The 27,959-nt window shown below is 44.9% G+C and overlaps 1 protein-coding gene across 40 annotated transcripts in view; it reads left to right on the top strand.

The window, feature by feature from the left end:
• The first annotated feature begins 5,507 nt into the window (after positions 1-5,507).
• The window catches only part of SUN1 (Sad1 and UNC84 domain containing 1), a 30,589-nt gene continuing 8,137 nt past the window's right edge, over positions 5,508-27,959 (top strand). The window contains exons 1-13 of one of the 40 annotated variants that reach the window (XM_065031529.1): positions 5,533-5,750; positions 6,917-7,014; positions 13,098-13,194; positions 19,943-20,137; positions 20,469-20,659; positions 21,364-21,390; positions 21,483-21,677; positions 23,348-23,470; positions 24,444-24,527; positions 24,852-24,962; positions 26,330-26,428; positions 27,066-27,159; positions 27,272-27,327. In XM_065031529.1, coding sequence (XP_064887601.1) covers positions 13,118-13,194; positions 19,943-20,137; positions 20,469-20,659; positions 21,364-21,390; positions 21,483-21,677; positions 23,348-23,470; positions 24,444-24,527; positions 24,852-24,962; positions 26,330-26,428; positions 27,066-27,159; positions 27,272-27,327 — 1,252 coding nt within the window. In that variant the 5' untranslated portion in view covers positions 5,533-5,750; positions 6,917-7,014; positions 13,098-13,117. Of the gene's footprint in view, positions 5,751-6,358; positions 6,487-6,916; positions 7,015-8,370; positions 8,707-13,097; positions 13,195-18,984; positions 19,015-19,942; positions 20,138-20,468; positions 20,660-21,363; positions 21,391-21,482; positions 21,678-23,347; positions 23,471-24,443; positions 24,528-24,851; positions 24,963-26,329; positions 26,429-27,065; positions 27,160-27,271; positions 27,328-27,959 lie in introns of those variants that run through there. The other 39 variants (XM_065031528.1, XM_065031541.1, XM_065031533.1 and 36 more) reach the window with 39 other exon arrangements.

Raw genomic sequence — 27,959 nt, 5'->3', positions numbered from 1 at the left:
GACCTTTGTAGTGTGTGAGTTTTTGTGTCATCTCCTGCTCTCAGCCGTGGAATAAAGCGAACTCCTGGGCCCTTGTCACTGTGGGGCAGTGTGCTGGTTACTGCACACACAAACCATGGAAAATCAGGGTGCTGCTGCTGCTTTTTTTAATTATCTGTATTACAGACAAAGTGCTCTTTGGCTGCTAATCCCAAATGCCTTGATTTTGTATCAAGCCCAAACCCGGGCTCAGTGGGGTTTGGTAATTCTCCTTATGCTGTACCCCTCGTGTTTCTTCATCCTTCCTACCTGACTCCACTTTCTCAGACCTGTGATGCAGTTGTTAACCAAAGCACCATCTCTTCTACAGCAAAATCTACTTGTGTTCTCAGAGAACCATTTGACAGAGGTTACACACACACAACAAGGCTTATTCCCAGCTTAAAAGCAAAGCCCTGCAAACTCCTGGCCATTCCTCTATTAAGCAGAATTTTAGTGCATTGGGAACTATTAGCTGTTTAACTCGCTATAGCTGGAGGGTCAGCTGGAATTCATAGAGAGCACAATGTGAGTGAAACAGAAATCCCTAGAAGATGTGGAATGAAGAGCTTTCGGAGTCTCCAGCCTTGGAGGTGTTCGGAACCCGAGTTAGCGGAGCCTGGGCTCTGTGCTGCCCACGGCCTGGGCCGGGCCTGGGGCTGCACCATCCCCCGCGTGTCTCTCCAGCCTCGACTATTCTGTGATTCCGTTAAACTGTTCCCTTAGTCTAATCATTATTAAGCAGCTAACTTAATTAGACTGGAAATAGACCATCCTTGGAGTTCTCATTCAACGCTGTTCTGTTTCAAAGCGCTGCAGAGCAGCAGGTTCATCTGATGTGGCCTAAACCCAGTTCTTATTGTAAAGTTCCCTTGGAAGTCCGCCAAATAAATCCTGCTCAATGACATTACTATTTTTTTAGCTTCCCATGCTGGCAAAATTTAGATTCTTTTCTTTTACCACCCACTGCCACCTCATGACAGCATCAGTACAACCGTTGTGCAGATACTTCCAATTATTCTTGTGAGCCAACGAAGGGATTTGAAAACCCGACTTCAAATGCGGGATTAAAGATGGGAGCCTTGGGTGAGGTGGAATGTAGTCCAAGCTCTTCTGTGCGCTCTGGAGCTGGTGCACAAATAGTAAAAGCTGCAGCATTCATCGAGCTCGATGCCTTCGGTAGGCTGGGAGTTGTTTTCCTGCGTACGTTGGACACGTTGTTATCCTCCAGCCCCTCGCGAGGTGACTCCCAGAGAAAAATCTCCGCATCCTGCAACAAAACAGCTTTTCTGTTCAGAGCCAGGACAGCTCTGTGAACTGAATATGCTAATAGTGCTTCTAGAGACGTGGTCAACAGCAGCCTGACCTTGCTTGTGCCCGTGGGACGGGCTGGACATCCTCCACTACCTTCTCTTCTTAGAAAATGCTCCGGACATGGGACTTGACCATGCTTATAGCTCACCATACTCCAACTCACACCTCGAATTTCTCAAACCCCTCTACAAAGAAGTCCTATTATTGAGTTCCTGTGGATGGTGATAGAGCCTGCTTTTTAAAGCTATTATCTTTGAGAATCAGCTTTCTCAGCCTCAACCTTTTACTGCACCAGCAGGAACGCAATCGAAATATATGCATTTTTTTCTGTTTTGCTAGACCAGCTATCGCATGGACTGGATTGCGTTTGCATTGCATAATGTTACTAGGATCATATTCATTACGTAACTTTTAAGCAAAGACAATTTTGGGGGGCAAAATAGTTATCTGGAGCTGCCAGGCTCCGGAGATAAGCAGGTGTAGCCCTGCCCTTCTGTGGCCAACAGATGCGCTTCTGCCTTCCGCCTCGTAAGCCAGAACACGCGTTGTGGAGGAACCTGGAACTCGGATTCTCAGCAAAATAAAGGTTTTGGTAAGTGCATGCACTTCTCTAGCCCAATATAGGATATTCTCAATATTTGTTGACTGCCTTCAGTAGAATCAATCAATTAGACATTGGGAGAGCACCGTCAAATGCGGCACCAAGACTGTGAGAGAATGTCTACGTGAGAGAGCGTTTTTAGGAGGGCCTGGAGGTTACGTGTGACCCCAGATGTGTCCGCTTCTCATCCACGCGACTTCCTACAGGCGACCTGCGGACCCCCGGCAAGCGCGTTGGGCAGGTTGTGCACAGTCTGTCCGCGGGTGTCCCCGCGTCCCCTGCGCACAAGGTGAAGATGCACCGATGCACCTTGTCTGCCCGTCTGTGCAGTGACATATTATACCGTGTTTCCCCAAAAAGAAGACGGGGTCTTAGACAATTTTGGGTCCAAAAGATACTTAGTTTTTCACATGTGTAGCTGTCTGAACACTATTTAATTGACTTTTTTATGAAATGTAACCAGGGTTTACTTTTGGAGTTGAGCATACTCAAAAATCCTGAAAAATCATGCTAGGGCCTATTTTTGGGGTAGGTCTTATTTTCAGGGAAAACAGGGTAGTGCAGTTCAGTAAAACTATACTATATACTACAATAGTTATAACCAGAAAGTCATTACGCTATAATTCATTTTATTTACTTACTACTTTATTCACTGTATTTCAGTTGTTATATTATAATAGCTACAGTTGCCTCTATATAGATTATTTTATAGGCTTTATCGCACTGGAGGGAAGTCCCTTGTCTGCACAATACGAACATCCTAGAGGATTGCCCCAGGTATAAAGTGACATCTTGGCCTGTGCAAGTCACCTGCTGGTCTGAATGGAGCCAGGTTTCTGTTCCATTGGCAGAACCTGTGTCAGGATCCCCGCACGTGGAGCTGAGCAGCGGTGGGTACACAACACTCTGTGCCTCAGCCCTTCACGTGAAGCTCTAACCAGGTTAGAAAAGAAAGAAAAATAAAGCAAACAAAAGAATCTTCATTATTAGGCAACTGAAGGATCCAGAAAAATTACAGTTAACGGGCTTGCGTCCATTTACTGAGCTCAATGCCCAGCAGTAACGGAGCTGAAACAGCAGACAAGGGCTGTGAGACGCTGAGCCCGGCGTGTAATCGGCTTTGCTTGTTAGTGTCTGAAATCCGCTGTAAGTCAGGACAATGGCAGATCTAGCGGCAAAGTGGGACCGAAGCGCCCCGCAGCCCCCTTCAGCCCTTCCCCGATGGCGCTGCCGGGAGCGCCCTGGCCTTGGGCTGCCAGCAGCGCCGCCGCGGGGAAAGGGCCCTCGGGAGCAAGACCGGGACGTGTGACCCACACGCTGGGGAACTTCAATGCGCGGGAAATCAGGCGTGCAGACACCTCAGGTGTTCTTCATACTAATGCATATATACGACCTTCTCCCCCCTTCAGGTGTTCTTCATACTAATGCATATATACGACCACCTCCCCACTTCAGGTGTTCTTCATACTAATGCATATATACGACCTTCTCCCCCCTTCAGGTGTTCTTCATACTAATGCATATATACGATCATCTCCCCACTTCAGGTGTTCTTCATACTAATGCATATATACGACCGCCTCCCCCCTTCAGGTGTTCTTCATACTAATGCATATATACGACCACCTCCCCACTTCAGGTGTTCTTCATACTAATGCATATATACGATCATCTCCCCACTTCAGGTGTTCTTCATACTAATGCATATATACAATTGTCTTCCCCCTTCAGGTGTTCTTCATACTAATGCATATATACGATCATTTCCCCACCCTTAGGCCACACGTCCTCACAAGCATCCCCCTTGTCTGTCGCATCCCTACCACACATTGCCACCACATCCCGACCCCAGCGTCCCTCCTGAGCGCCCTGTGACCCAATCCCGACCCCAGCGTCCCTCCTGAGCGCCCTGTGACCCAATCCCGACCCCAGCGTCCCTCCTGAGCGCCCTGTGACCCAATCCTGACCCCAGCGTCCTTCTTGAGCGCCCTGTGACCCACCGCAGCGCTCCCCAGCCCCGCCACCTTCAGCCGTGGAAGCGGTGACGTGCTCCCTCCCTGCCCCGTCACACACGTCACACAGCACGGTTCCCTGCGTGCCCCGGCTGCTGGGCGCCCCTGCACCGCTCGCCGTGATGCTGAACACCCAGGACTGCGGGCAACGTTTCGCCCTTTCCAGCCTCGTGCCCGGTGTTACCGGTCAGAAACACGGTGCCGCGCCGGTTTCTGTCGCGTTCAGTCCATCCCTCCAGTCGCTGGGGGGACCCGCGTTTTCCTGGTTTATAGCAAGGGCCAGAACGCGGAGCAGAAAAGGTTTGCAGGGTGTGAGTGCGGGAGTGCACGGGAATGGGAATGGGAATGGGAATAGGAATGGAAGGGAGGGCAAGGAAGCGAAAATGCAGGAAGAGAAGGGGAAAAAGAGAAGGAAAAGGAAAAGGAAAAGGAAAAGGAAAAGGAAAAGGAAAAGGAAAAGGAAGGAAAGGGAAAAGGGAAGGGAGGGTATGGGGAAAGAAAAAGGAGAAGGAAAAGGAAAAATTAAAGGAAAAGGAGAAGGGAGAAGGAAAGGAAAGGAAAGGAAAGGAAAGGAAAGGGAAAAGGGGAAAGGAAGGACAGGACTAGAAATGTGTGGACCTTGGATGGATTTGGGCTCATCTTGCACTTTCCCGATACCTGATGTCAGTTAACAAAGCTTTTTTAATTTCTAAACTCTTAACTCTAGAGAGTTAAAACTGAAACACTTTTCATAGGGTCTATTTTTATTCTCATTGATGTTTTTTTCTGCAGATTTCGGCTTAGCCAATACAATAGAGTGAGCTGGGTTTACATCCAGAGCTTGTTGTTGGACGCTGAAAAACCTTGACAGAATTTTTGTTTGCCCCGAGCAGTTTCTTCTGAAACGTGGGGAAAAATTAACCCCCCTATATGCACCAGCTTCTCTGAACAGAACTGGAACAATCGACCTATTTCCCCTTAAATCCTTCAGCGTTATCTGCTCTAGAGACAAGGAAGCGGGTGTGGAGTCAGCACAGAGAGAGGAGTGGTCAGAAAAGCGGGGTGGTTTTACAATGAAGTGCTGGCTGCCAGGCGTCACTGATCAGCTCAACTGGGGCTGCAGTGCCTCGGAACTTTCACACAGCTCTTTTAAGATCAGCAGTAATTGCGTGAAGCCAGTGCTACACACACACAGCTCCCACCTCGGGCGAACGTCTTTATTTTGCATCTCTGTTTGTTAAGGATAAGGTACTTTTACCCATTTTGTACCCAAACAAGTACACAGGTTTATTTATTTATTTATGTGATAATTATGCATTTATCACCCAGTCTTTCCCAGCGAGCTGACTCATTTCTCTTGCATGCACAAGTAATTAACCATTTTGGGCCTGCTCACCCTTTTCCGAGTGACACAGTTCCGTTTACCGCCGTTCGCGCTGTCCTTGCTTACAAGATAACTGGAGGCTTGGGGGGAGGAAAGGTTTAACGGTACGTGACTCAGACCCGCACTGGATGTACTAGCGTACATTCCCGAGTGTTTGAGCAGCAGGGCTTGTTTCACACCCCAGCTCGGGGCTGGAAGCAGGCCCGTGACGTCCTTTCCCGTGCGGTTGTGCAGTGGTTTCCGTGCCCCGGTGCGCAGCGCGGGGACCCAAGCGCTTCAGTCCCACCGAGCCGGGTGCGCCGGGCAAGCGCCAGGAGCCTCGGAGCAGAATGGCAAGTGAAAGAGAATCCAGCGAGAACTGAGTGAGAAGGAAACAGCGCGGGGAGACACGGAGATACTGGGAAAGTCAAGGAGGATCCAAGATACAGAGTGAAAATTAGAGGTAACTCTCCTCATCTCCTTGGCGTTTCTCGCTCCAAAGGCAATCGCGGCTCCGTTCTGCAGCGGGGGAGCCGAGCCTGGGCGGCCAGCGGGCCCGGGCTGAGGGGGAAGAGCCCGGGGCCGGGGTGCCGGGGGGTGCCGGGGGTGCCGGGGTACCGGGGGTGCCAGGGGAGCTGCCATGTGGAGGTGCCGGGGGGGAGGGAGGGTCCTGCGGGAGCGCGGGTGTGAGGGCTCCGTGTGGGGTCAGTGTGTGAGGTCTCTCTGTGACTGTCACTGTGTCACGGTCCCCGTGTCACTGTCCCTGTGTGCCTGTCCCTGTGTCATGGTCTCTGTGTGCCTGTCCGTGTGTCCCTGTCCGTGTGTCCCTGTCCCTGTGTGCGTGTCCATCTGTCTCTGTCCCTGTGTCCCTGTCCGTGTGTCCATGTCTCTGTGTCCGTGTGTCCCTGTCCCTGTGTCCCTGTCCGTGTGTCCCTGTCTCTGTGTCCGTGTGTCTCTGCCTCTGTGTCCGTGTGTCCATGTCTCTGTGTCCGTGTGTCCCTGTCCCTGTGTCCGTGTGTCCGTGTCGCAGCCGGTCCCCGCGCGCGGTCCGGGGGGCGGGGCGGCGTTGGGGGCGCAGGCGGCACGCGCGGGCGGGCGGGGCTCCCGGCGGCCTCGGCAAAGCGGGCGGGGCGCGGCCAATCTCAGCCGCTGCTGCCGCTGTGGTGCCGGCGGCTTCGCCTTCCCGCTCCCCGCGCCAGGTAAGCGCCGCCGGGCACCGGCAGCCCCGGCCCGGCCCGGCCCGGCGTGCGTGCGCCCCCCTCCCCGCCGCCCCCTGTGAGGGACAGTCTCCCGCTTCCCGCGGCCGCGCTGTGGCGGGCGGGTCCCCCTTCCCTCAGGGTTCAGGCCGCGTCTCCGCCGCCCTTCCCCGGAGCGGGGGGGGGAAACGGCTCCGCTCGGCCGTTACCGCGCTGCCAGCCGGCCCGCAGCCCCGCTCCGCCGCCGCTCTCTGGCTGTCGGCCGCCGCTTCCCTTCGGGAGGGCCGGGGCCGCGTTGGGCGCGGGGGAGCCCCGGGGACGCCGTGTCTCGGTTTGCAGCCTCCTCCGGGCGGGGAGATCGGGCTCTTCAGCCGCAGGGAGGCAGCGGGGCGGGAGGACACGGCTGCTGGGCCAAGCGCTGACCTCTCCTCAGGGCCCGGAGTGACTTGGATCGGCGCCGCTGGGGCTGGAAGGACAGAGGCGAATCTCTGGTGCCTGCGCTCCCCGCACTTGCCGAGCTGTAGTGCAAAGGTAACGTACCGGGATCGATGTGCTGGGGAGTGCCAGACCTGTCTTGACTGTCACCTCCGGGCGGCTGGTGTCAGTGAGCCGCCTCTGTGCGGAAAGTGACTCTAAACAGACGGGGGTTTAGCGTAAAAGAGTTTGGCGGTTGCTTGTAATATTACTGCAAAATATGGTATTTCAGCGTCGTGCTCATTTTGGGGTTGGTAGGGCTGTGTTTGGATGCGATGGGGTTCGGTACCCACAGGGGTAGAAGTGTCTGAAATATGAAACTGTTTAGGGGTAGCGCCTGTTTTCTGACAGTCTCAAGAAGCTTTATGGCTGCTGGAAAGGAGTATTTGGTTTGCCTTGTTTCATGTTTATTTATTTTAAAAGGTGTTGTTTACAATATGCTATAGGAAAGGGAAATCTCAGCTAGCAAATTCCGGATTCCATGTTTCCGCAGTACTTGTGACCCCCGTATCCCACCCTCTGGTTTTCAGTTGAACGTTGCACGATAAGGGGGTTAAATCTTTGCTATTTTTTAGAAAACGTATGGCAGTGCTTTGCAACTATTACAGGCTGGTGCTTCTGTTGACTTTCCAAGTCAGTGTCTAATTCTCCCTCTCACCTATGGGGGTGTATTACTATTTGCTGATTTTCATGATAACGTTATGAAAGTGCGTTGCAGGCTTTTTTGCTCAAGTGGTGTGTATGGAGGGCTGCATTGACCAGCTTAGTAGGCTTCCCACGTTGATGTATTAGTGTATATATCTTAAATCAGTGCTGCTTGTCTGAGGTGTGACTTGGTGAGCGTAGGAGTTGTGGAGGTTTTGGGCACTCGGGTGCAGGGGTTTATAAAGTGTAAGGTGTTGGGCTGGGTATAGTTTTGTAAGACAATGATGAGAAGGTTGTTTTACTGGGCAAGTGGAGCGTTTTAGGAACGCGAGATATGAAGTAAAATATGCCTTTTGTTATGTGCCGGTGAGCTTGTAGTTAAAGTAAACACGCCTGACGTGCCGTTCGGTGGGCGGACGGACACTCGTGGGTTAAACCCGTGGGCCGGCCGGGGCGGCCCGGCCAGTCAGTTCAAACTCTGCTTCTGAGTGACAGGGGACGCTCCGGGAGCCTGGGGCGGGTCGCTGGGCCCCCGCGGGCTTTGTTGGGGCCGGGAAGCCATTTTGGGAGCGGGCGGCCCGGCACGGCGCGGCCTGGCACGGCCCGGCACGGCGCGGCCCGGCCGGGGAGCGCCCTGAGCCGGGCCCCGCGGAGCGCCGGGCGGGGAGCCGGCCGCCCCCCGCCAGGCCGGGGTGACCCGGGCGGGCCGGCGGAGAGCTGTGAAACCCCCGGCTCTGTAGATTCTGCGGGGGAGGCCTTGAGCAAAGCGCTGAGTGTCTGTAAACGCCGAGGCCTGGCGAGGCTGGCGCGCTGCGGCCTTTGTGTGTGTTTAGTTGGGAGGCGATGCGGAGGTGCTTGGTTTGTACAGTGAGTCAGTGTGTAGCCATGCGGGGCTGCGGGTCCTGTGTGCAAACAGTGAGCTGCCGTGCTTGTTGTCTCTCCGTGACGGAATGTATAACTGCTTTCCATCAACCTTTATTTCAACGCCATTTGAACGGGTGCTTGATGTGAATATGCAATATTACTGCTTTGTGGAGAACCTCTTCTGTTGTTGCTAACGTTGGTTTGACACCCGTGTTTGAGGATCTTTGCCAATACTCAATGGTAACATCTAAATTAAAATGTGAATTTCATTACTTGGGATTTTTGTGTTTGCTTGTTTTTTGTCTTAAATGAATACTAATGTTTTAAGAATATGTGTTTTAATAAAATGTTGATTTAGCTTGGAGCTCTTTGCTCTTCAGCCTGTTCAAACTACTAGTTAATTTGGTATGTGGAAACATTCTTCATGGGGTATATTTACTTAGGAATTTGACCCTTTTTTTACCAAAATATAATTTTATTGATTATTCTGAATAATAGTAGTGAATAAAAATTGAAATTCCGAGTTAAAAAATGGCTTGCTCTCAGGAACTGATAGGGTTGCATACTCCAGTTTCATCATTAGTAATAATTTGCCCAAAAGTCTGTTTTGCTTTTGTAGCATTAGTGTGTGAAATCATAATGACTTAGTTTTTTATTTAATAGTTAAGGATAGAACAAGTTCTACTTGAAGTAGTAGTGCTAACATCTCGAAGACTTTAAATGCATTATTTTTGTTACCTCTGGTAGTGTAAGAACTAAGACGTGGTTTCCTGCAAACCTTCTCATTCTATGACAGACTTCCCGGTGAATATTCTGCTCTGCCAGGGTCCCTTTTGTGAAATGCCAGTTTACCGCTTGTCACAAGGGTGTTTGTGAGGAAATGCCTAGATAGTATATTTGTGGAAGTCTGTGTACCCCAAAAGCTGCAGGTGGGGGTTCATCCTTGTCAGGTGCTTGTAGTGTACATACAGCGTGTATTTGGTGCTGCCCCCTCCTTGTGATGCGTCTGTGCCACTATCAGAGCATCGCCTCCCCTTCCGAAAGGCCGGGGCGCTGGCTGCAGCAGAGCCAGGGTTTGGGGCTGGCCCACGCCGAAAGTGATTTCCAGATCGACGTGTTGATAAGGTAGCTGCAGCCTCATGTCACTCGCGCGTCTCATGGTGCACACGCTGGGCACAGCCAGTTGGCTTTGTGTGAAGGTATTTTCTGCTGCACTGATTACAGGAGGCCCTTCGCTTCCCTGTGTTCTGCCCAAGTCAGGCTCTGTGTCTTCTCTTGCCCTCCTATCCTTCTGATTTAGTGTGACACTGATTCAGTTGAATTGCGAGGGAGAGATGATACTTGAGATGATTGTTGTAGTCTGCTTCCCCCAAAAAAGCAAATAATCCCGCTGGCTCCTCTGCAGGACCGTGGAAGTCAGCTTGTAGATTGAAGCGCATCTGGTGTCTGCTTGCATTCTAGCTGAAACGTTTGCTTCTCTTTGACTGCCCTTAGTTTTGTCTTACAAATGTATTCTTATTACTTTTTTAAAATCCAGCAGCCTCCTTAGATCATTCAGTCTACATCCCTTAGTACTTAGAAATAGGTGTTTATTGGCTTCTGAAGAAGGAAAAAAGGCTACTTAAAGTTTGGGCCCAGTAATGCTTGTAATAAAGCTGATACTAAAAACCTACATGAATCTGAGTCCAGACAGATCGACGATACCGAAATCACAAATCTGTTGGGCACCCAGAAGTGTTTAAACTGGATCCAAGTACTCTGTCTGCCTCTCAGGACCTCTGCCAGCTTTTGTGGTTTTTACATTTCCAAAATATTTTATTAGCGGATCTATTTCTGTTCAAGTTGCGTATGAAAGTTTCATAAACAAGAACTAATACTGAACGCTGGAGTGCTGTTACACAAGAGAGAACAAGTTAGAGGGAGTTCCTGCCTTCTGCCCACCACTGGTCTGTTCTGGAGTTAAAATTTCTGCTATCGTAAGCATGTAGAATATTTCTGAATAAATTGGGTTGATCACTTGTTTTGTGGGGTTTATTTTGAAGAAATGGATAATTAAAATTAAGCTGTTGAACTAGTACCCAGCTTTTAAAAACCATCCCTTTTTGTAGTAAACTTTAAATGCCTGGTTTTGAAAATGGTGGTGGTTCTCTCTGAAGGTTATTTTCAAGTTCTGCTTAAGTCAGTTAAGGTTGCTTTGAAAAATTGAGTAAAGGCTCTTCCCTTGGAGTCTGAATTAATTTTAGAGTATCAGACAAACAGTGAATCGAACCCGACCCCTAAATTTTCTCTAGCTGTGTGGTGTTCAGATGGCAAACGCGTTATCTTTACTATGAAAAACAGCTATTAATAGACCTACGCACAAATACCCTCAAGGCTTTTCAGTTAGCAGTGCCATTATCAAGTACATACTCTATCCGATACTAACTTAATATATTTCAAATCGAATAGAAAGTATGACGTGAATTCTACCATTTCAGAAATCAAGTAAAGAGAGAACTGGTGGGCAAAGGGAGAAGAACAGGAGAAGCTGAGCCCGTGTGTTGTTTTGCGAGGCCTGCCCTGCCCTGCCCACACGGGCAGCGGAGAGGGAGGCAGGAGCTGGGGGAGAGAGCACCGCGGGGTGTCCGAGGCACGATGCCGCTCGTGAGCTGCCGGCTAAAAACTGGGTTTATTGACAAAACGATGTGTGCTAAGCAGACAGGATCAGCTCCAGTGGAAACTAAACAAAGGTTTCTCTAGCTTCTGCTTTCAAAACATTTCTATTGGGATGGATCAATTTAAACAGCTCAACCTTAATCATAGTTTTTAATTTCAGTGGGCGTATGTCTGAAAAGTCTATTTTGGTGTTGTTGAAGACGTTATCTATCAGATGTTAACGACATACCACATCCTGAAACTCACTATATTTTCACTTTTGTTACTGAGGAATCATTAGTCTCTGGTTCCCATTTCCGATGTTCTAAAATAAGCACCTATTTGTTAAAGTATGGCAGCAGTTGTTGTGTATTTGCTGCTTGTTCCAGCAAAAGAATTAGACTGCTTTGCTAAAACTTGCGCACCACTGATTTGAGCTTCCTCTGACCAAGAAACACGTTGTGTAAACAAGCCAGAGAAAGCATTATGGCTCTGGAACAAATGAATAAGTGTAGAGAAGAATCACTTAATGGAAATGCTTTCTCTACAATATTTTAAAAAATATATGTAAATAACAGAAGTGAGACTTTCTTTTTCATTAACCCCACAAATGCATGGGAGATGCTTACATTCGGAAAGCTGCCACGGTTAGGCCTCTAAGTTTTGATTTTTAAAAACAAGAAGGAAACTCTGTCTTTGGTAGTAATGGAAATATCCTCCTGCCTTACTGACATCAGAATTTGGAGGCTGCAGGTGCTATATAGGTGCCCCTATTCCTTATGTATCTATAGCTACACAAATGAAAACTCTTATTCCAACGTAGCAAAGTGCATCCCCCAAATGAGATACTTGTCGATGTTTTGATTGTAAGAATTAAAGCGTAGTCATGGTTATTTCTGCCTTAGTTTGGCATGTCAATGCGCTTGTGTGGCGTATCTCTCACTGCTGCTGAAACAGGAGCTGTAGGTAATCTGAAAATAGCCAGGATTCTGCATTGCTAACCATGCAAATCCAAGATAGTCAAATCCCTATTTGTTAACCACAAATAAGCTACTATCAAAGAATCTTCTATAGAAAAGCAAAACGTTTCTTGTGGCTAGTAAAACTGAGAAGGGCTCAAGGTTTTTCTGCGAATATTTTGAACTTGAAAGTCAAATAATATATAATATCACAGGTAGTAAATCACCTGTGCAGCTCTGCAAGTTTCTTGATAAGACAGCATCAGTTTTTCTTTTCTTCCTAAAGCTATAATACCTTTGAAAGACCCAATGGAAAGTTTTAAAGTGTCGGCTGGGTGTGTTTGGTTTGGTGTTTTCTTTGGGGCTTTTTGGAAGTGGATGGCATTCTGGAAAATGTGCCTAATGCCAGCCATGTGAGTCATTTTGCAGTTGGCTCTTCTGCCGGGGGGGTGTTGAGCATTTTTTATGATAGGAATAAATTAACCAATACCAAACATGACAATTTTATGTCAAATGAAGGAAACTCCCTTGCTGATTTGACTATATGTAAAAACATTCTCAAATTTCATCATGTCATGCTTTTTTTGGTGCACAGAACAGCCTGTGCTTTGCTTGATGAGCTTTCAAAGCAAAACTCATTGTGAGGAGATCTTGGAAAGGCTGTCTACCTCGTTTCTGAAATGGTTATGCTTAGCCTTTGGGGGTGCTAGCGAAACCTAGTTCCTGTGGAAGTGTTGTAGTGCAGTTGTGATAAGAGCTTGGCTCATAACAGTAATGTTCCTGAGAACTCGGAAGTTGCTGAAAATAGAGTATCATAGAGAAAATTGCAGTCAGAAATACCCCAAGCTTCACGCAGCAATGATAAGGGCTATCTAGCACTGGCAGCAGTGCTGCCGAAATACTGAGAGCTCCATATTTCGTTAACAGTAGCTGTTTTCCTTTCAGTACTTCATAACACAGGCTGAACAATGCAAAGGCTCTAACATTGACTTTACGTAATTATAAGTCATTGCATTACTCTATTTTCACCTTTTACAGTATGATTTGAAACAGTCAACATGGACTTTTCACGTCTACACACGTACACTCCTCCCCAGTGTCTGCCAGAGAACACTGGCTATACATATGCCCTCAGGTGAGAACTCTTTTCTTCTTGTAGAGAAACTATATGTTCTCTGAATGTTGTTAATGCTGGGGAGTTCAGCTTTCATGGTAAGTAGCGGGTTCTTTGAAGAAGCATGCTGTATCTAGTCTGCTTTGAAAGTAACTGCCGTGTCCTAAATGGAGAAAGAATACATGTTGAACTAACAGGACAATGACTCAGTGTTTATTAGTTGCTATGAAAAACTAGTCTCCGCCTAGTTACAATTGCTCTTGTATTTCTATAATACATCATCAAAATTCTTAGATGTTTTCTGGTATGTCTTTTAACTTTTATATGTGTTTTCTTCTGCAACTTGGCACCATTTTTGCTTTAAAACACTGACGGATATGTACTCATTGCCACTAGTGTGGAGTTAGGCAAAACCAATTGTTGTGTGACTTGATTCTAATGAACTTGCCTTTTCTTGTGTCTTTTTTATTAAACTGACCATTATTAGATCGTTTTTCTTAAATCACGTCAGTTTTCTAAAAAATAACTTTGTACTATGTTTGCTAGTTTTTGTATTATGTATTCCAAATAAATGTGATGTCTGGGTTGTTTTGATATTAATGGAGCAGATCATGTCTGTTGCTTTAATCTATCTGGCTTTTCCTGTTGTTGAGTTAGTAGATGTATTTTGAAGCAAATATACATCAGTGAGCCCAAGTTATTGGCTTAGCTAGTTTTAAATCTAAAAAAAGTGTTATGATGCAGTGTGAGAGTGCTTTTCTATGCCTGTAAATCATTATGTATTTAATGTGTATTAAAATATAATATTTAGATTGGAGAATACTTGTCAGTAAAACAGAAGATGGCAAAACTGGAACTAAGAGATCACTAACTTAATATTCTTGCTTTTGTGTGTTCAAGCTGCAGCATCATCAGTTTTTGTTGGGACTCTTTGGGTTTTTCGGTTATACTCTGATGTCGCGGTGTTGCATAATTACTGCAACGTAAAATGCATTCCATTTAAATTGCAACTCTTCCTGAATGTCTAGAAAAACATGGGTAAAATGTTGGTTCAACATAAGTGGGTTTGCTAATTTCCAAAGAGGCAATGCTGGACAATGAGAGGTGATGTATGTGCTTTATATCAGTCAACAGATTCACTACTACATTCCTAAGTAGTTTTAGATAGCTGTATGTTACAAATGTACCTTAGAGATTGCTTGAAATATTTTAACCCTTACAGATGATAACTTTCCTTACTGTGAGTGATTAAAGTAGACTTTGATTCTTCGGGTTGTTTAGACAGTGATTTGTGTATGTGTCTCCTTGAGCGTATCTTTCTTACAATAAGCTGTGAAATTGTAATCTGATTTGATTTCGTTAGCTGTTATTTGTCTGAAATTCTACTAGTATGTTCTACTGTACAATCTTCTCTTCAGCAACTAATCTTTCCTGCAGACAAGAGGCAATAAGTAGGTCTTAGTATTAACTTAAGAAATGATGATTCTTTTTTGTTTGTTTGTTTTCCTATTATGTGTATTTCCAAGCGTATTAGCAAAGTGACATTCAGGGGCTTACTTAAACCGATCTGGGGTTAAAACCCTTCTGAACTGGGTTCTTCTTCTTGCCCACTGTTTTCTCAGATAGGAGCTTTGTTTCTCACTGAAGCAAACAAGAATACCGCAGGAGCAAAGACGAACCTGCCAGGAAAGGACGATGCACAATGCTAAATCCTACTTGAAGTCTAGAGGGTCGTTCATCATGACTTTGAGTTTTGTGTAGAAGGCAACTGGAGTGTTTGACTTCCTACCTAAACAAAGGTTGCAAAACTGAGTGTTTGTGTAGAGGCCTTTGTATAATAGAAGGGGAGGGTTTCGTGTCCTCCTATTTTGTTGTCTTAGACTATATTAGGTACAGGTATTCAGAAATGAGTAGAGCTGGATAAGCTGAAATTTAATAACTGATTTAGTGAAGGCAAGTGGAGTTAAACTAGGTTGAAATTAATTCATTGTAATTCTTCCTTGTATAGAAAGGATTAGCAAGCACTTTCTTTAAAATTTCCTATTGAAAAACTCTGTGAAGCCCTAAATATTAAAATAATGGGGGAGAGCTACTTGGTACACCTTCTGCTTTTGGGGTGCCAAGAAAGTGAACTACAGTCTTTTGAGCAGACTCTTGCTGTGTGTCTGCTTGCTGAATCTGTGCAGAATATCATGTTTTATTGATGCAGCCCTTCCTACCTGGGGTCAAGCAATATTTGAAGTACCTGAGGAAAGGGTAAATTAGGCAGAGTTGCCCACTGGAAACATTTTCATGCTGAAGATCATTCCTTCTCCGCCCCCCACACCCCATAATTGTTTTGCTTATGTTCTGATCTAGGGGAATGGGACCTCAGGGTCCTGGGGACAGCAGGGTGACCATGAGCCAGCACTGGGCCCTTGTGGCCAGGAAGCCAATGGTACCTGGGGTGGGTTAGAAGGGGGTGGTCAGTAGGTCAGAGAGGTTCTCCTGCCCCTCTGCTCTGCCCTGGGGAGACCACACCTGGAATATTGTGTCCAGTTGTGGCCCCTCAGTTCCAGCAGGACAGGGAACTGCTGCAGAGAGTCCAGCGCAGCCACCAAGATGCTGCAGGGAGTGGAGCATCTCCCGTGTGAGGAAAGGCTGAGGGAGCTGGGGCTCTGGAGCTGGACAAGAGGAGACTGAGGGGGGACTCATTCCTGGGGATCAATATGGAAAGGGGGAGTGTCAGGAGGATGGAGCCAGGCTCTTCTGGGTGACAACCAGTGACAGGACAAGGGGTAATGGGTGCAAACTGGAACACAGGAGGTTCCACTTAAATTTGAGAAGAAACTTGTTGGGGGTGAGGGTGGCAGAGCCTGGCCCAGGCTGCCCAGGGGGGTTGTGGAGTCTCCTTCTGTGCAGACATTCCAACCCGCCTGGACACCTTCCTGTGTAACCTCATCTGGGTGTTCCTGCTCCATGGGGGGATTGCACTGGATGAGCTTGCCAGGGCCCTTCAACCCCTGACACTCTGGGATTCTGTGATCTGGCTTGTTCTACCTTTGACAATTCAATCTTTACAAAATCTGTCTGTGAGTTTCTTTAAAGAACTTGGCTTGTGCGTGCAGCACTGCAGAAAGAGTACAGTGAAGTTAGATACCACAAAGCTAATGATAGAGTTGGTTATGACCTATTAATAGAATGTATATTAATACTCACTGGGATTACTGCGTGCTCGTAGCTGTTTGTAGCACTTCTACTTTGTGCTTTTACTCCTCCAGCCCTAGTGAGGAAAGCCTGAAACTGATATAGCTACATAACCTTTATCCTCTTTAAAATGCAAGTCAAACTTGTCAGTCTTACCCACTTGTCAATATGTAATTTGCACCCCCTCTTCAGGCTGATCTTGCTTTTAGTCACCGTCATCTTTTGAGTTGTGTTGTTTTCGTCAATTCAGTTACTGTTAATACATCTGTTTTCTTCACAAATATGGATTAAGTTGATAAGAATTTGGTTTGATTTTTCTTTTTCTGTGTTAGAGCATTAAATCAGTATGTAACTTTATGCAAAATAATGAGTAAAATCCTTCAATTTTTAATATATGTTCTAGGACTGATCAAAGCAATAGCTAAACAACTCGAAGTGGTGTCCTTGGCCAGTTAATACAAGTAAAGCTCTGGTCAGAAAGCATTTAAACATTCGTACACTGATTATATACCTGTGTCCCTGTTAGGAGCTGTCTGTTTAGCTATAGTTCTCTGGGTGTATTGCATTTATCTATTATCATATTGAATCATCAAGAACGTTATTGCCCATTTCATTCCATGGAATACTTAAAAATGACACTGAAGGTCCTCCAGACAAAACTATAGGTGTGTCAAAATGGGCAGACCTTGTTCTCATTCCACTTATATAACTTGATAATCAATGCACTGAAGTGCAGGACGTTCTTATTCTGTGGAAGCTCGTGTGGAGGACGTATCAAGGTAATGGCTCAGAACCTGCAGATGTAGGACTGGGTCCAGTTGGCGGATCCAGCTGCAGCCATGGAAGGAACCGGAGTGTGCACTGTGTGGGTGGGTTATCCAGGAGTGGAGGCTGGTGGCATCCCGCCTTTATGGTATTCTTTGGTTAGCCATACGTGTTGGATAGGAGTACCATCAGTGTACAGGTTGGTTTCTGTCTTGTGAAAGGAAAGGCAGGGGCTTTTTCTGTTTACTGTAGTCTTTTCTGTACAAGAAAGAAGGCTGCTTCACAAAGTGGGGAAAGCGAGATCACAAGTTAGGAGACTTCTAGATACCGACCTGGCAACAGAAGATGGATAATTCATCTTCAGTGTGAAGAGAATCTTTTTCCTGCATAAGGAAGAGAAGCTATCTTGTTGTTTGAAGAGGAGGAGATCCCTGTTGTGGTGTTTTTGTTTTGTGGGGGGTTGTTGTTTTGTGGGGGGTTGTTTTTTGTTTTGTGTTTTAAGGTAGCAGAGCCCGAATCCAAGCTGTGTGTTCCATCCAAATTGACATAAATGCTCATTGAGATAGTTAATAACAGCAAGTGTTCACAAACAGAAACAAAGGCAGGCTGGTCGCAGCTGTCAGCCTGTCCTGTGTACTCTGTGTTCTTGTGAATTGGGTATCTGTAAGAAACATTGGGTGAAGATGAGGAAAAGCAAATGTGTTGTGGCAAGTGTAAATAGCAAAACTGAGTTCTGAAACAACTGTTTAGGGAGGAGCTAAATAGTAAACTGTTGTGGCTCTGACCCTCTCACAATGAACAACAGGAGGAGCTGTGTTTAACCCATGTTGTCCTTTCGCGTTTGTCAGAATGCAAGCTATCTAAACTTAATATTTTTGAAAACTGTAAAATTATATCCTTTTGTACCTAGTCAAATGCAGACTAAATCCATTTTCACGTGAGGAGGCTCCTGTCTTATTTCCTCTCCCCCTTCCACCCAAACATAAGCAAGGGTGAAAAGCGTAATAAATGCAGTAATGTGAGCTGGGTTTGTCTTAAGCTGTGCTTAGACTCCTGCCTTGCGCAGGGTCGCACTGCACGCGGCAGCGTTGGCAGAGCGGTAAGATCGAGCGTGCGCTGCCAAAGACCTGCAGCCAAATCTGCGCACCCGGGGGCGATCGAAGAGGTTCCTTTGGGCAAGCGCTGCTCTGGGCCCGTCTGCTGCTGGAGCAGCTGGTGGTTTTCCTGCGGCGCACTGTCTGGGTAGATTTTTTTAGCTGAAAGAAATGCAGTTTGTGTGCTCTGACACATCCCGTCTATGTGCTTTACTTTGCATTGTGGAGCAATCAAGAAACTCCCTTCAAAAGCACGCACCTTGTCAGGAACACTGCTGTCAGTGTAGCTACCGGGCCTTCTGATGTTAACTTATTTGTATGCCAAAGGAGTACAATACATATCATATCGTTACTTTGTAATGTTCTGGGATCTTTAATGATTGCGTAAGAAAATCATTTCCGTTAAATTGTTTTTGCACAATACATTTTATTAGTTCTTTATATGTATTTTTCAAAGGGAAAGCTTCCATTTCAAATCCAGATTTTTGCACAGTAGAGTCTACTCATTCAGATCTAGTTTGCTTGGTGGTTTTGAGATTCTGGGCAGAAGCAGCTGTTTTAGTTAACAGGACCTTGCTCAGCTCTTTTTTGGAGAAGCAAAGGAAAGCCCCAGGAATACTGAAGTAACCGCTGCTGCAGCTGGGGACAGGCCCTGCGGGAAGGCCGGCCTGGAGCCCTTGCTATTGGGATGCTTTGGGTCACACTCCTGAGTGGTTCTAGAACCCTCTGCAGGACCTCCATAGCAACCGGCTCCGCTCCGTCACACAACAGAATGTTTCCTCCGGCTGGAGGGAGCGTGAGTATCCTGCCTCGGGCTGAACTCGCGTTTAGCGAATGTATTTCTTACCCATTTCTGTTTAATCTGTTTGTGTTTGCCTTGTGTTGCTGCTTTATCTTCATTGTAGGTTTTCACAGGGGTTCTGGGAGAATTGAGTATAAAAATGTGGAGTAGAGTTCCTGTGGTAACGATGTGAAGCTTCTCTACATGTAAATTTGCCTCTGTAGGATAAAACTGAGCAAAGAGGATGAAAGACTCTAAGCATTTTACTTGTTCAGAGTGAAATATTTATGATGATTTGCTTTAAATTAAGAAGTCTTTTAAACCCACTTTTTTTTTCCCAAGTAATAGTAGGTAAACTAATGTAGCTGATGTAGGGAAGTCTTTAAGTATCTTAAAAGGAGAATTTCCAGCTTGTTGGGCGATGGAAATTCAGAGTGGCGTGGAATGGGGATCTTTGGTTCTCACAACAAGGATCTGGCAAACAGAAACAAAAATAAACCTGGACTAAAACGATTTTTTTTACCTTGAAACTGGAAGCACATCATGATTTCTAATTTGCTGCTAGGCGTGGTGAAGAAATCATGAAGTCATGTCATGAATGGCTTCCTCTCGCTAATTGGTCCCAAAAGATCTGTGTGTCTGAGCCTGTGTAGCAGACGCTTGCTCTGGCTAAACTTCAGACATGGTTTCCATGGTGGCTGTTTCTTTCTAACTGTGATTTGCTTTCAGTTGTTGGACTTGTAATATGAATTGCTTAAGAGGACCTTGAATATCTATGTACTTCTAAATTATTTGGGTTACATGGTGTATGTTGTGGGATTTGCTCCATAAGACTGAATAAACTGCTTTTAATAGAAACGTAGACTGGCTTGAAGGGCATGTTTGTGGCTAGGGGAACTTTCTCTTAAACCTGGTAACTTTTGTTGTTTCTGTTTTGCTGCAGTTCAAGTTATTCTTCATCGGCTTTGGATTTTGAGACTGAAAACAAAATAGATCCAGTATTTGATTCGCCAAGAATGTCACGGCGTAGCTTACGGTTAGCTGCTCTAGCCCTGACTAGGGCAGAGGATGCACAAGACGACAGCCTTCGCGACAGCTCTTACGCCAGAAGCACGTCCTTCAGCCAACAGTCCTCTAGGTAAGCGTTTTTATCATTACAAGTTCATTTATTGCTTGGAGTCTTGAGACTTCCTGTGTGGATGCTGTACTACAAACACAGGTTGCCTGCTCTTATTCTTTGTTCTTAGTGCTTAGTGCCATACTTTGAAAATTGTGTTCAGTATGTGGTTTGCAATGAAGTCTTTGTAAAAGTGTAGATGCTGGAAGGTGAGGATTTTCTTTTAAACCTGATTTGATCTGTCTGGTCACATCAGTGTTGAAATAACCTTGACTGTATATTCATTTAATAAAATTAGAAACTAAGAAATTGGCATCTTTAATGCTGTATCTTCCTTGTCTTTATTTCCTAGGACTGTGAGGCAACGCAAAAGTACAAACAAACAATCTGGCAGTACAAGGCACTCGCCAAGGAAGAATCTATCCAGCTCTGCCGTTCTTAACCAAAGCAGTTTCAATAGCCATGCCAGTGACACGTCAATGGTGTCCACTGTGTTGGACGAGTCTTTGATTCGAGAACGGACAGAAGTTGATCATTTCTGGGGTAGGCAATGATTGCTATTGCTTGTATCAAACTGTGAAAACTGCTTATAGTTTGGTGTCTATATCACTTCTTTCCTCCTTTCCCCACCCGTTTCTCCATCCTGACCCCAAACCTGTGCTTACACTTTGGCTGTAGATGTTTGCTTGCTAAGGACTCTACTGGAAATTCACAGTCCAGTGTGTAAACTTGATGTCCTGGCACAGTCAGCAGCAGGGCATGCTGCACAGTCAAGTTAATATGACAGGAAAACACAATTTTGTGACCTTCCCAGAGTCCTAATGTAAAGAATTGTTTCAGTCTTAGTAGAATACATTCTAAACTTCAGATTACCTGGCTCTTAAAACAGGATCTTAAAATACAGTAGTACCAAAGTAGTTACCAAGCAACAGAAACAGCGTAAGCTTGTCATTAGCTGCTTTAAAGTCACATGGGAGCTAAGAAAAGGTGTAGTTGTCGTTCATATTTTGTCTGCCACTTGTGCGGTAGAATGCTTTTCACTAACTGTTACCCTGCTACGTTAATGTCTGAATATATGGATCTATTAATGTGGTGGACTGCAAAATACGTTAAATACTAATCATGAAGTGGATTTTCTTGGCGGTCTTAAAATTAGTGGGACTTCTAATTGGATTTAATGCCAGATATCATAGTTGATTACAGGCTTCCTTGTATTCGGGACCAATTTTTTTTGTTGTTCTTTAAAGGTCTTGATGAGGAAGGCGACCCTAAAGGTAAATGCACTTTCCTTTTCCTTCTGCTTGCATTCTGTGTAACGGGAATTAGTGGTGGCAATGCACTGAGTGTTTTACCCTTGGCCTGCTAGGTGGTGACGCTGCACTGATACAGGGCAATGGCAATATAGCCACAGCAGAAACACAGACCACGATGATCAACGGCTACCCCTACAGCGGCTGCGGCATGCTGTCTGAGCGGAAGGAGGTTCTCACCGCGTACTCTGCTTCTCCTGGGCCGTCCTCCAGAATTTACTCCAGGGACAGGAGCCAGAAGCATGCATCTAGTAAGTTACTTTCTCTGGTGTTCATCTGCATAGGAGAATCGTATAGTTTTGTTAATGTATTTTCCATGTAGTGCAGTCTTTCTACCCTGCTAAATTGATGGGTAACTAAATTCTAGAGATCAGCTTTTTCTACATTAGCTGAAACTTTTTGTACTTGTCAGCTTCTGATATATAATTATTAACTCTTTTACATTGCTGCTGAATTAATTTCAAAATGAAAATGCTGTGGTATCTTGACAAGTTATATTTCCAAACTAATTTGGAACACAATGGGTAGTTCCAGTCACCACTGACCGTAGGTCTCCTAATCTGGTATCAGATCTATGTGTGTCTGTCAATGGAGTTTTTGGTCAGGGTTTTCAGATACAAACTTCTGTGCAGGTTTGTGTTTGGTTTTTTGACGTTTCTTTTTTTCATTACATGGTTTGAACTTCCAAGATTAAGCAGAATTGTTGCTTTGCAGAGTTTTACTGTCCAGAAAGTCACTGAGAGATACCTTTCTGCTGTATTTTTTTCTCCTCATTTAACCTTGCAGCTTACCAGGTTGTTTCTAGAAGCTAAACCTCAACTACCTGAAAAATTGAACTCCAAAGGGAGAAAACTGATTCCAAATTGCGTTCCTAGTGACTGTATTCCTAAAGCTCAAAGCCAAATGGATCTGCTGTAAATGAGGTTCTGCCTTTCCAAGGCAACTTCCATTCTGCGGGTGGTTGTGCTCGGTGTCTCGACCGCGCCTGCCGCTCCTGTAGCATCTCGTGTCTCTTGATTGTCGGTAGCCTGCAGTTACCACTAAGAACTTTTTTCTTGAGTGGCCTTGAATTAGGAAGGAACCATTTTTTTTTAGATTTCATAGGTGCGTTATTCTTGAATTAAGTATGTTTTCAGTCACAAGAAATCTGTTTGTTTGGACTCTTAAGCTGTGACTTGAAATGCTTCAAGTCGGGTATTTTTGTTTTACATGTAGCACAGGCAGGAATTCTTTTGGCTTGACACGATGAACTACGTAAAGTGACACCGTATGAAAACTGCTTTTTGTACTCCTGAGTTTGTATTCACATGGGAAAACTTTACAAGGAGCTTGTCTTTGTACCTTCCCTTGGACCAGCAGTGTGGGTTAAACTTGGGGAGGGAAAAGGGGCCCACAGTCACGGCAGGTGTTTGGAATGCGGCTGATTCCAGGAAAGCAGCAGAGGGGTGACTGAAGGAGAATTGTTGTCTCTAGCACTTGAGGCAGAGAATTGTAGTAACTTCCTCTCATGTAAAGGTGGAGAAGACGGTGGAAAGTCCTCACCCTTTCAGATCCAAATTAAGAGTGTAGTAGACCCACAAAATCAGTATCAACAGCTCACATCATTGACAAATCCTGAGTTCTGGAAGCAAGGGCTTCATTGCTGTTTAGACTTCTTAATTCTCACTAAGAAAAGATATTCTTGCTGAAGCCATATTCTGTCTTGAAGGCGTTTTCCCTGGGATATGCAGTTCTTACAAAAGCTTTACTGTAATAAACTACCAGAATTTTCAACCCACACTTAAGTTTTGTACTGCTGAGTAAATAAAGGCTTTCCGAGCTTCATCCTCACTCTTCCTTCCACACGCTAATGGTCACCAGAGAATAGAAGTGCATCTTGATGTAGGTGAATAATTTGTATTCACGCTGTTTTTTTCAATAGGAGGAACCTATTTCTACATGAGTAAGATCCTGAGAGTGGTCAAACATGCTGCAGCATCTTTTGCATCACTGTTAGTGCAACTATTTCAAATGGTTTTGCTGAAGCTGGGTTATGAATTTAAAGGTACCTTTTCAGTTGTCTTCCTCGGTCTCCACACAAAGCCAGAGTGTGCGTGTTGGGCTTTGTTCATCTTGGGCACTCTGGTGTTCTCTTTCTATAGTCTTTTGCCTGGCTTATGTCTCTCTCCCTTTATTATTAATTATCACAGTTGTGCTACCTTTTTCGTACTTTCCCTCTGTTTTGGAATTACCGGGATTCACACATGTGAGATCTGTGTTACAGTGCAGATTCACGTGGTTGTTTTAACTAGGAAGCAGCAGAAGGTGATGTTTAAATGGAGAAACTTAAGTTAATTTTTCAAACTGTTTGGTGTGATAGCGTCCAGTTCTAACTTCTCGATGTCTTTAGGTTTGGACTGTCTCGTTACCCTTAAGCCCACTGTGTGCTTAAAGCTTGATTAGATCTCTCTTGCAAAACTAAAACTGCCGTCATCGCTCTGCACTTCTCCAAAGCATATCTTGTTTTCCCTGAAATGCTTCGTTCTTGGGTGCTTTCTCTTCCCTATTACATGCTCTGCGAGTGAAGTTAAATTGCCATGGGCAGAAGGTTACTCATTTTTGTGTGTGAATAAAACTTCATTCTCTTCCGTTCTCTCTGCCTCGGTGCCTCATAACTTGCTTAATGCTCTCTTCTCACTCTTAACATCTCTGATAAAAACAACTCAAAGATGTGACAGTTGGGCCATTTGACAGAAGGGTGGGAATAGGGACTTGCAATTTGAGTTCTTACTTAGGGTTTTTTAAATTAACTTTGCTATCTGAAAACAAGCAGGAAGAGTTTTGATCCAAAAGGCCCCCTAATAATGAAGAAAACGTAAGATTGCACAGAGGAGGCTTCTTCCTTGTTCACTTTTCAGGTTTCCTGTGGGTAACCTGGCTTTAGTAGTGAACCAAGCCAGTTTAGCTAAAATCTGCTTGTAGGCAAGGCTCTGAACCTGAGAACGACATTCCACGTGCGCTTTTTGAATGTGTTGCAGCTCACTCGGTCTACTATGGAAGCACAAACGTAAGGGAGTTTCGCAAAACAGACAGCCGTCTTGGGGTAATCGAGGAGACAATATGTGAGTATAATGTTCTACATTGTCTTTTAGCCTTGGGCTGTACGCTAGGTTGTAGCTGTAATAATAATATCAGATGCCCATGACTCTGTGGAAACTACAGAGTAAATGTTTATTTTGCAATTTAGATGTAGCGGGGAGAATGGTGATTGCCTGGTGTGCTGTTGTGTTTCACCAGGCACGTTTTGTTCTGTTGAAGCTTGCTTAGTGGTGGTATTTGTTGTTTGATAACTGATATAACAAAATAAACTTGTTCAAATTACCTTGTAAACATCTTGATTTGATCCTGGCTTCGTCCCATTAATCCACTGTTACCGCAACCAACAGGTGATGACTGTAAGGGGAAGAAACATCTTGAAATGTACACCACAGAGCACACGCAATCCTCATGGGCTAAAAGGGTAGCAAGGACCGTTTGGCACACCTTTTCTTATGCAGGTTGACTTGGACCTTTTTTTGCTCTTATTTTGCATCGCAATCTCGCACTGTTAATCATTCCTATTGTTTTGGTTTTTTCTTTTTCATCTTCATCTATCAAAGTGATTAAAAAAACTGTAAAGTGTCTAGAAAATTACTGGCTTTTGTACGAGGTTGGCAGACCGCTCACCCATGAGTAAAAACAAGGTGTAGGGACAGAATACACCTTGTGTTAGAGCAAGTCACGTTGTTCATCTGTTGTACTGTAGCGAGGTTGAAAAGCTGCCTGTAAGTGAAAGCAAGGTATGCAGTGTTTGTATGCAGATGATTTGGATAAAGGGTTTTTAACGTTCTATTTTTGTTCTAGTGATAGTCAATTTTTACAGGAGTCTGGTATAGGGGTAGAACCTGCCCTGTGAGCTGAGCGTTCCCTAGCTTGAGTGGCAAAGGCATCAAGGATCTGTTGAGTGCTCTTTATTCAGCAAAAGAAAATGATTTGAGACTCTTCAGTCACCTAAATGCTTTGCAGAATATTGGGTTGGTATATCTATAATCCCTCAGATTAACCCAGACATATCTGCTAATCTAAAACTGTAGGATTACTTTCTAAATGCAATACTACCTAGTTTGTTCTGTAGAACGAGCAGTGCTAGTGTTGGATTTAGTCATTGTTGGCTTCAGTGAGCTTTAGATTAGAGCATTTTGTGATAGTGCATTGTAGTTTTGGGGTGGGTTTGTTGTTGTGTTTGTGTTTTTTCAGTTTTATTTCTTTAAAGAGACTCAAAACTGACATACCAAAGATCCTTGGGAACATTAAATTTAATGAAAATGTATCGCTTGCAACATTTAGTAAGGAATATCTTCTATTATTTATCAGTATGTTTTAGACATTGTTATTTAATTCTTTCACTGGGATTTAGTTTTCAGTTGTTCCCTCTTTTTACACATGAACCTAGATAATAAACTTGATCTATAATTCCAAACAAATAAGATGCATTTCAAGTAGCACGTGCTTAGAACTTATTTTTTATGGTAGTACTTCTGCTGTTCTCTGTTACCCTTAGCGCGGCATTGTTAGATAAACACGCTGCGAAATGTACACTTGATTTTGGAAAGTGATATTGTAACTGCACAGATGCTACTGGTCGTTCTATCTTTAGACATGAGAATTCTATTTCTAGATTGTCTCTGTTTGACTTGGCTTCATATTTATTAGTGGCTTACTTTGCTTTTAAGTCGTGAAGAACCAAGTTTGTAGATTACTGAAGGGTATGGTTTGAAATTATGCAGAACATGTAATGGGCAGGGGATTGAGTCTGTTCTACTGCACATACTGCAAAAGAACCTTAAGCTATGCTACCACATAGAGTTAATTTGTTATAATTTAGGTTACTTTATGCTTCACGTGTTGAGAACGGTGGGAGAAACAGGATGGCTTGTGTCCCAGAAGGTGTTGTCTCTACTTTGGCTGGCCGTTCTTGCTCCAGGTTACTATCCTGATCCGTGTGTGTGTTGCCGGTTCCTTTGGACAAACTAGGAAGCTGCAGCGCCTGGCTTGTGCTCATTCAACTGCGCTTATGCTGTAGCTTTTGTATCTTGAAATGCATGTGCTACTTCACTCCCCCTATTGACCCAAGTATGCTTAATAAGAGGGTATATTTCTGTTCACAGGCAAAACGGGAGACTAACCTGTTTCATGCGGGAATGAGTGTGTGAATAGGGGGCATCAATAACAATGGGGTGTGTTTGGTTTGGTAGTAGTTTCCTATCGTGATATTCCTCTTAACAAGAACCAGTGCTGCTAATCTGTGCGTTTCTTGAAGCATACTCATGTCTTTGGTGCACGGTAACGTGGATTCAAGCACTAACGCTGAATTTCTAGTGTTGTTATAGCAAACAAGCATTTTGTCTCTTCGCATGACCATTGGTTTTGTCGAGTAGCCGATGTTACTATGCTGTCATACTCGTGATATCTAGATGTTAAGAATCTGCACATGTTGCCTGTGCTCATGCATTTCTCTGCTGTGCAAAGTGTTCTTGGCTGCAGTTGCATGTCCCTCTGCTTGGTTTTTTGAACGCGTGCCGCAGTAATTCCATTTCACACCACCACTTTTTGTCTTCTAGGGAGGGCAGCTTCTGGCATGCTAAGGTTGCTTAGAGCTGGGTGGTATCAACTTGTTACTCTGATGTCTTTGCTCAAGGTGTTTCTTCTAAAAAGGTGTGTATCCTTTAAAAAAAGTCTTTTGTGAACAAATTATTTACCCGGTTCTAAAACAATAGAATGTGATAAATGTATTGTTTCTTGTAAACCTCCCTCTCTGTTCCTCTAGATGCCTTCCAAAGTGCCACAAGCTGTTACTGTTTATCCCACTCCTGCTTCTACTAGGTACGTGTATCGTTTAGTATAATACAAATTGGTGTACACTTACTACAGCTGTGCTGAAATAGCAGTTCCAGTTGAACTTTTGGTTTATGAAGAAGATTCAGAAACAAAAAAAACCCAGTTTGTTTGTGAAGAGGGCAGTAATTCAGGATTTCAAAGTACTGACGAGTCAGTGAGCTTTCCCCTTGCCATGGAAGGAATACCCGTGTTTTAATGTTGTGGAGCTCTTTACACTGAGAGGGTGGGTAAGTAAATGCACTAAAGGCTTTTTCCTTTACCTCCCTTCATGGGAATAGCAATGAGCTCATGAAGAGTGGGCTGTGTACTGATTGCTTTGATGGTTGTCAATCTCCATAAAAGTGTGGCTGAGTTATTCTACCAACTCATCCTAAGCCTCTCCTTTGTTCTAGCCCATGCTTTAGTTGCTTCAAATACTGTTATTTAGACTGGTTAGTTGGTGTGTTCCAGGCCAGAGGTCTGCTGTGAACTACACTAAGTCAGTTTAAAACATTACTGACAGTGCTGGACCGTTTCTGAAAAGCACTTTTGTGTCTCTGTGTGTCTAAACCCTCGCAGCTACTTTGGGGAGGGGAAGCTGCTTGGCAACTTAGTGAGGATTCAAAGTCCTCTGTACT

Source organism: Columba livia, chromosome 15 (assembly GCF_036013475.1).
Source record: "Columba livia isolate bColLiv1 breed racing homer chromosome 15, bColLiv1.pat.W.v2, whole genome shotgun sequence".
Lineage (NCBI taxonomy): Eukaryota > Metazoa > Chordata > Aves > Columbiformes > Columbidae > Columba > Columba livia.
The sequence above is the reverse complement of the archived record's forward strand: the minus strand, read 5'-3'. Positions and strand labels throughout refer to the sequence as shown.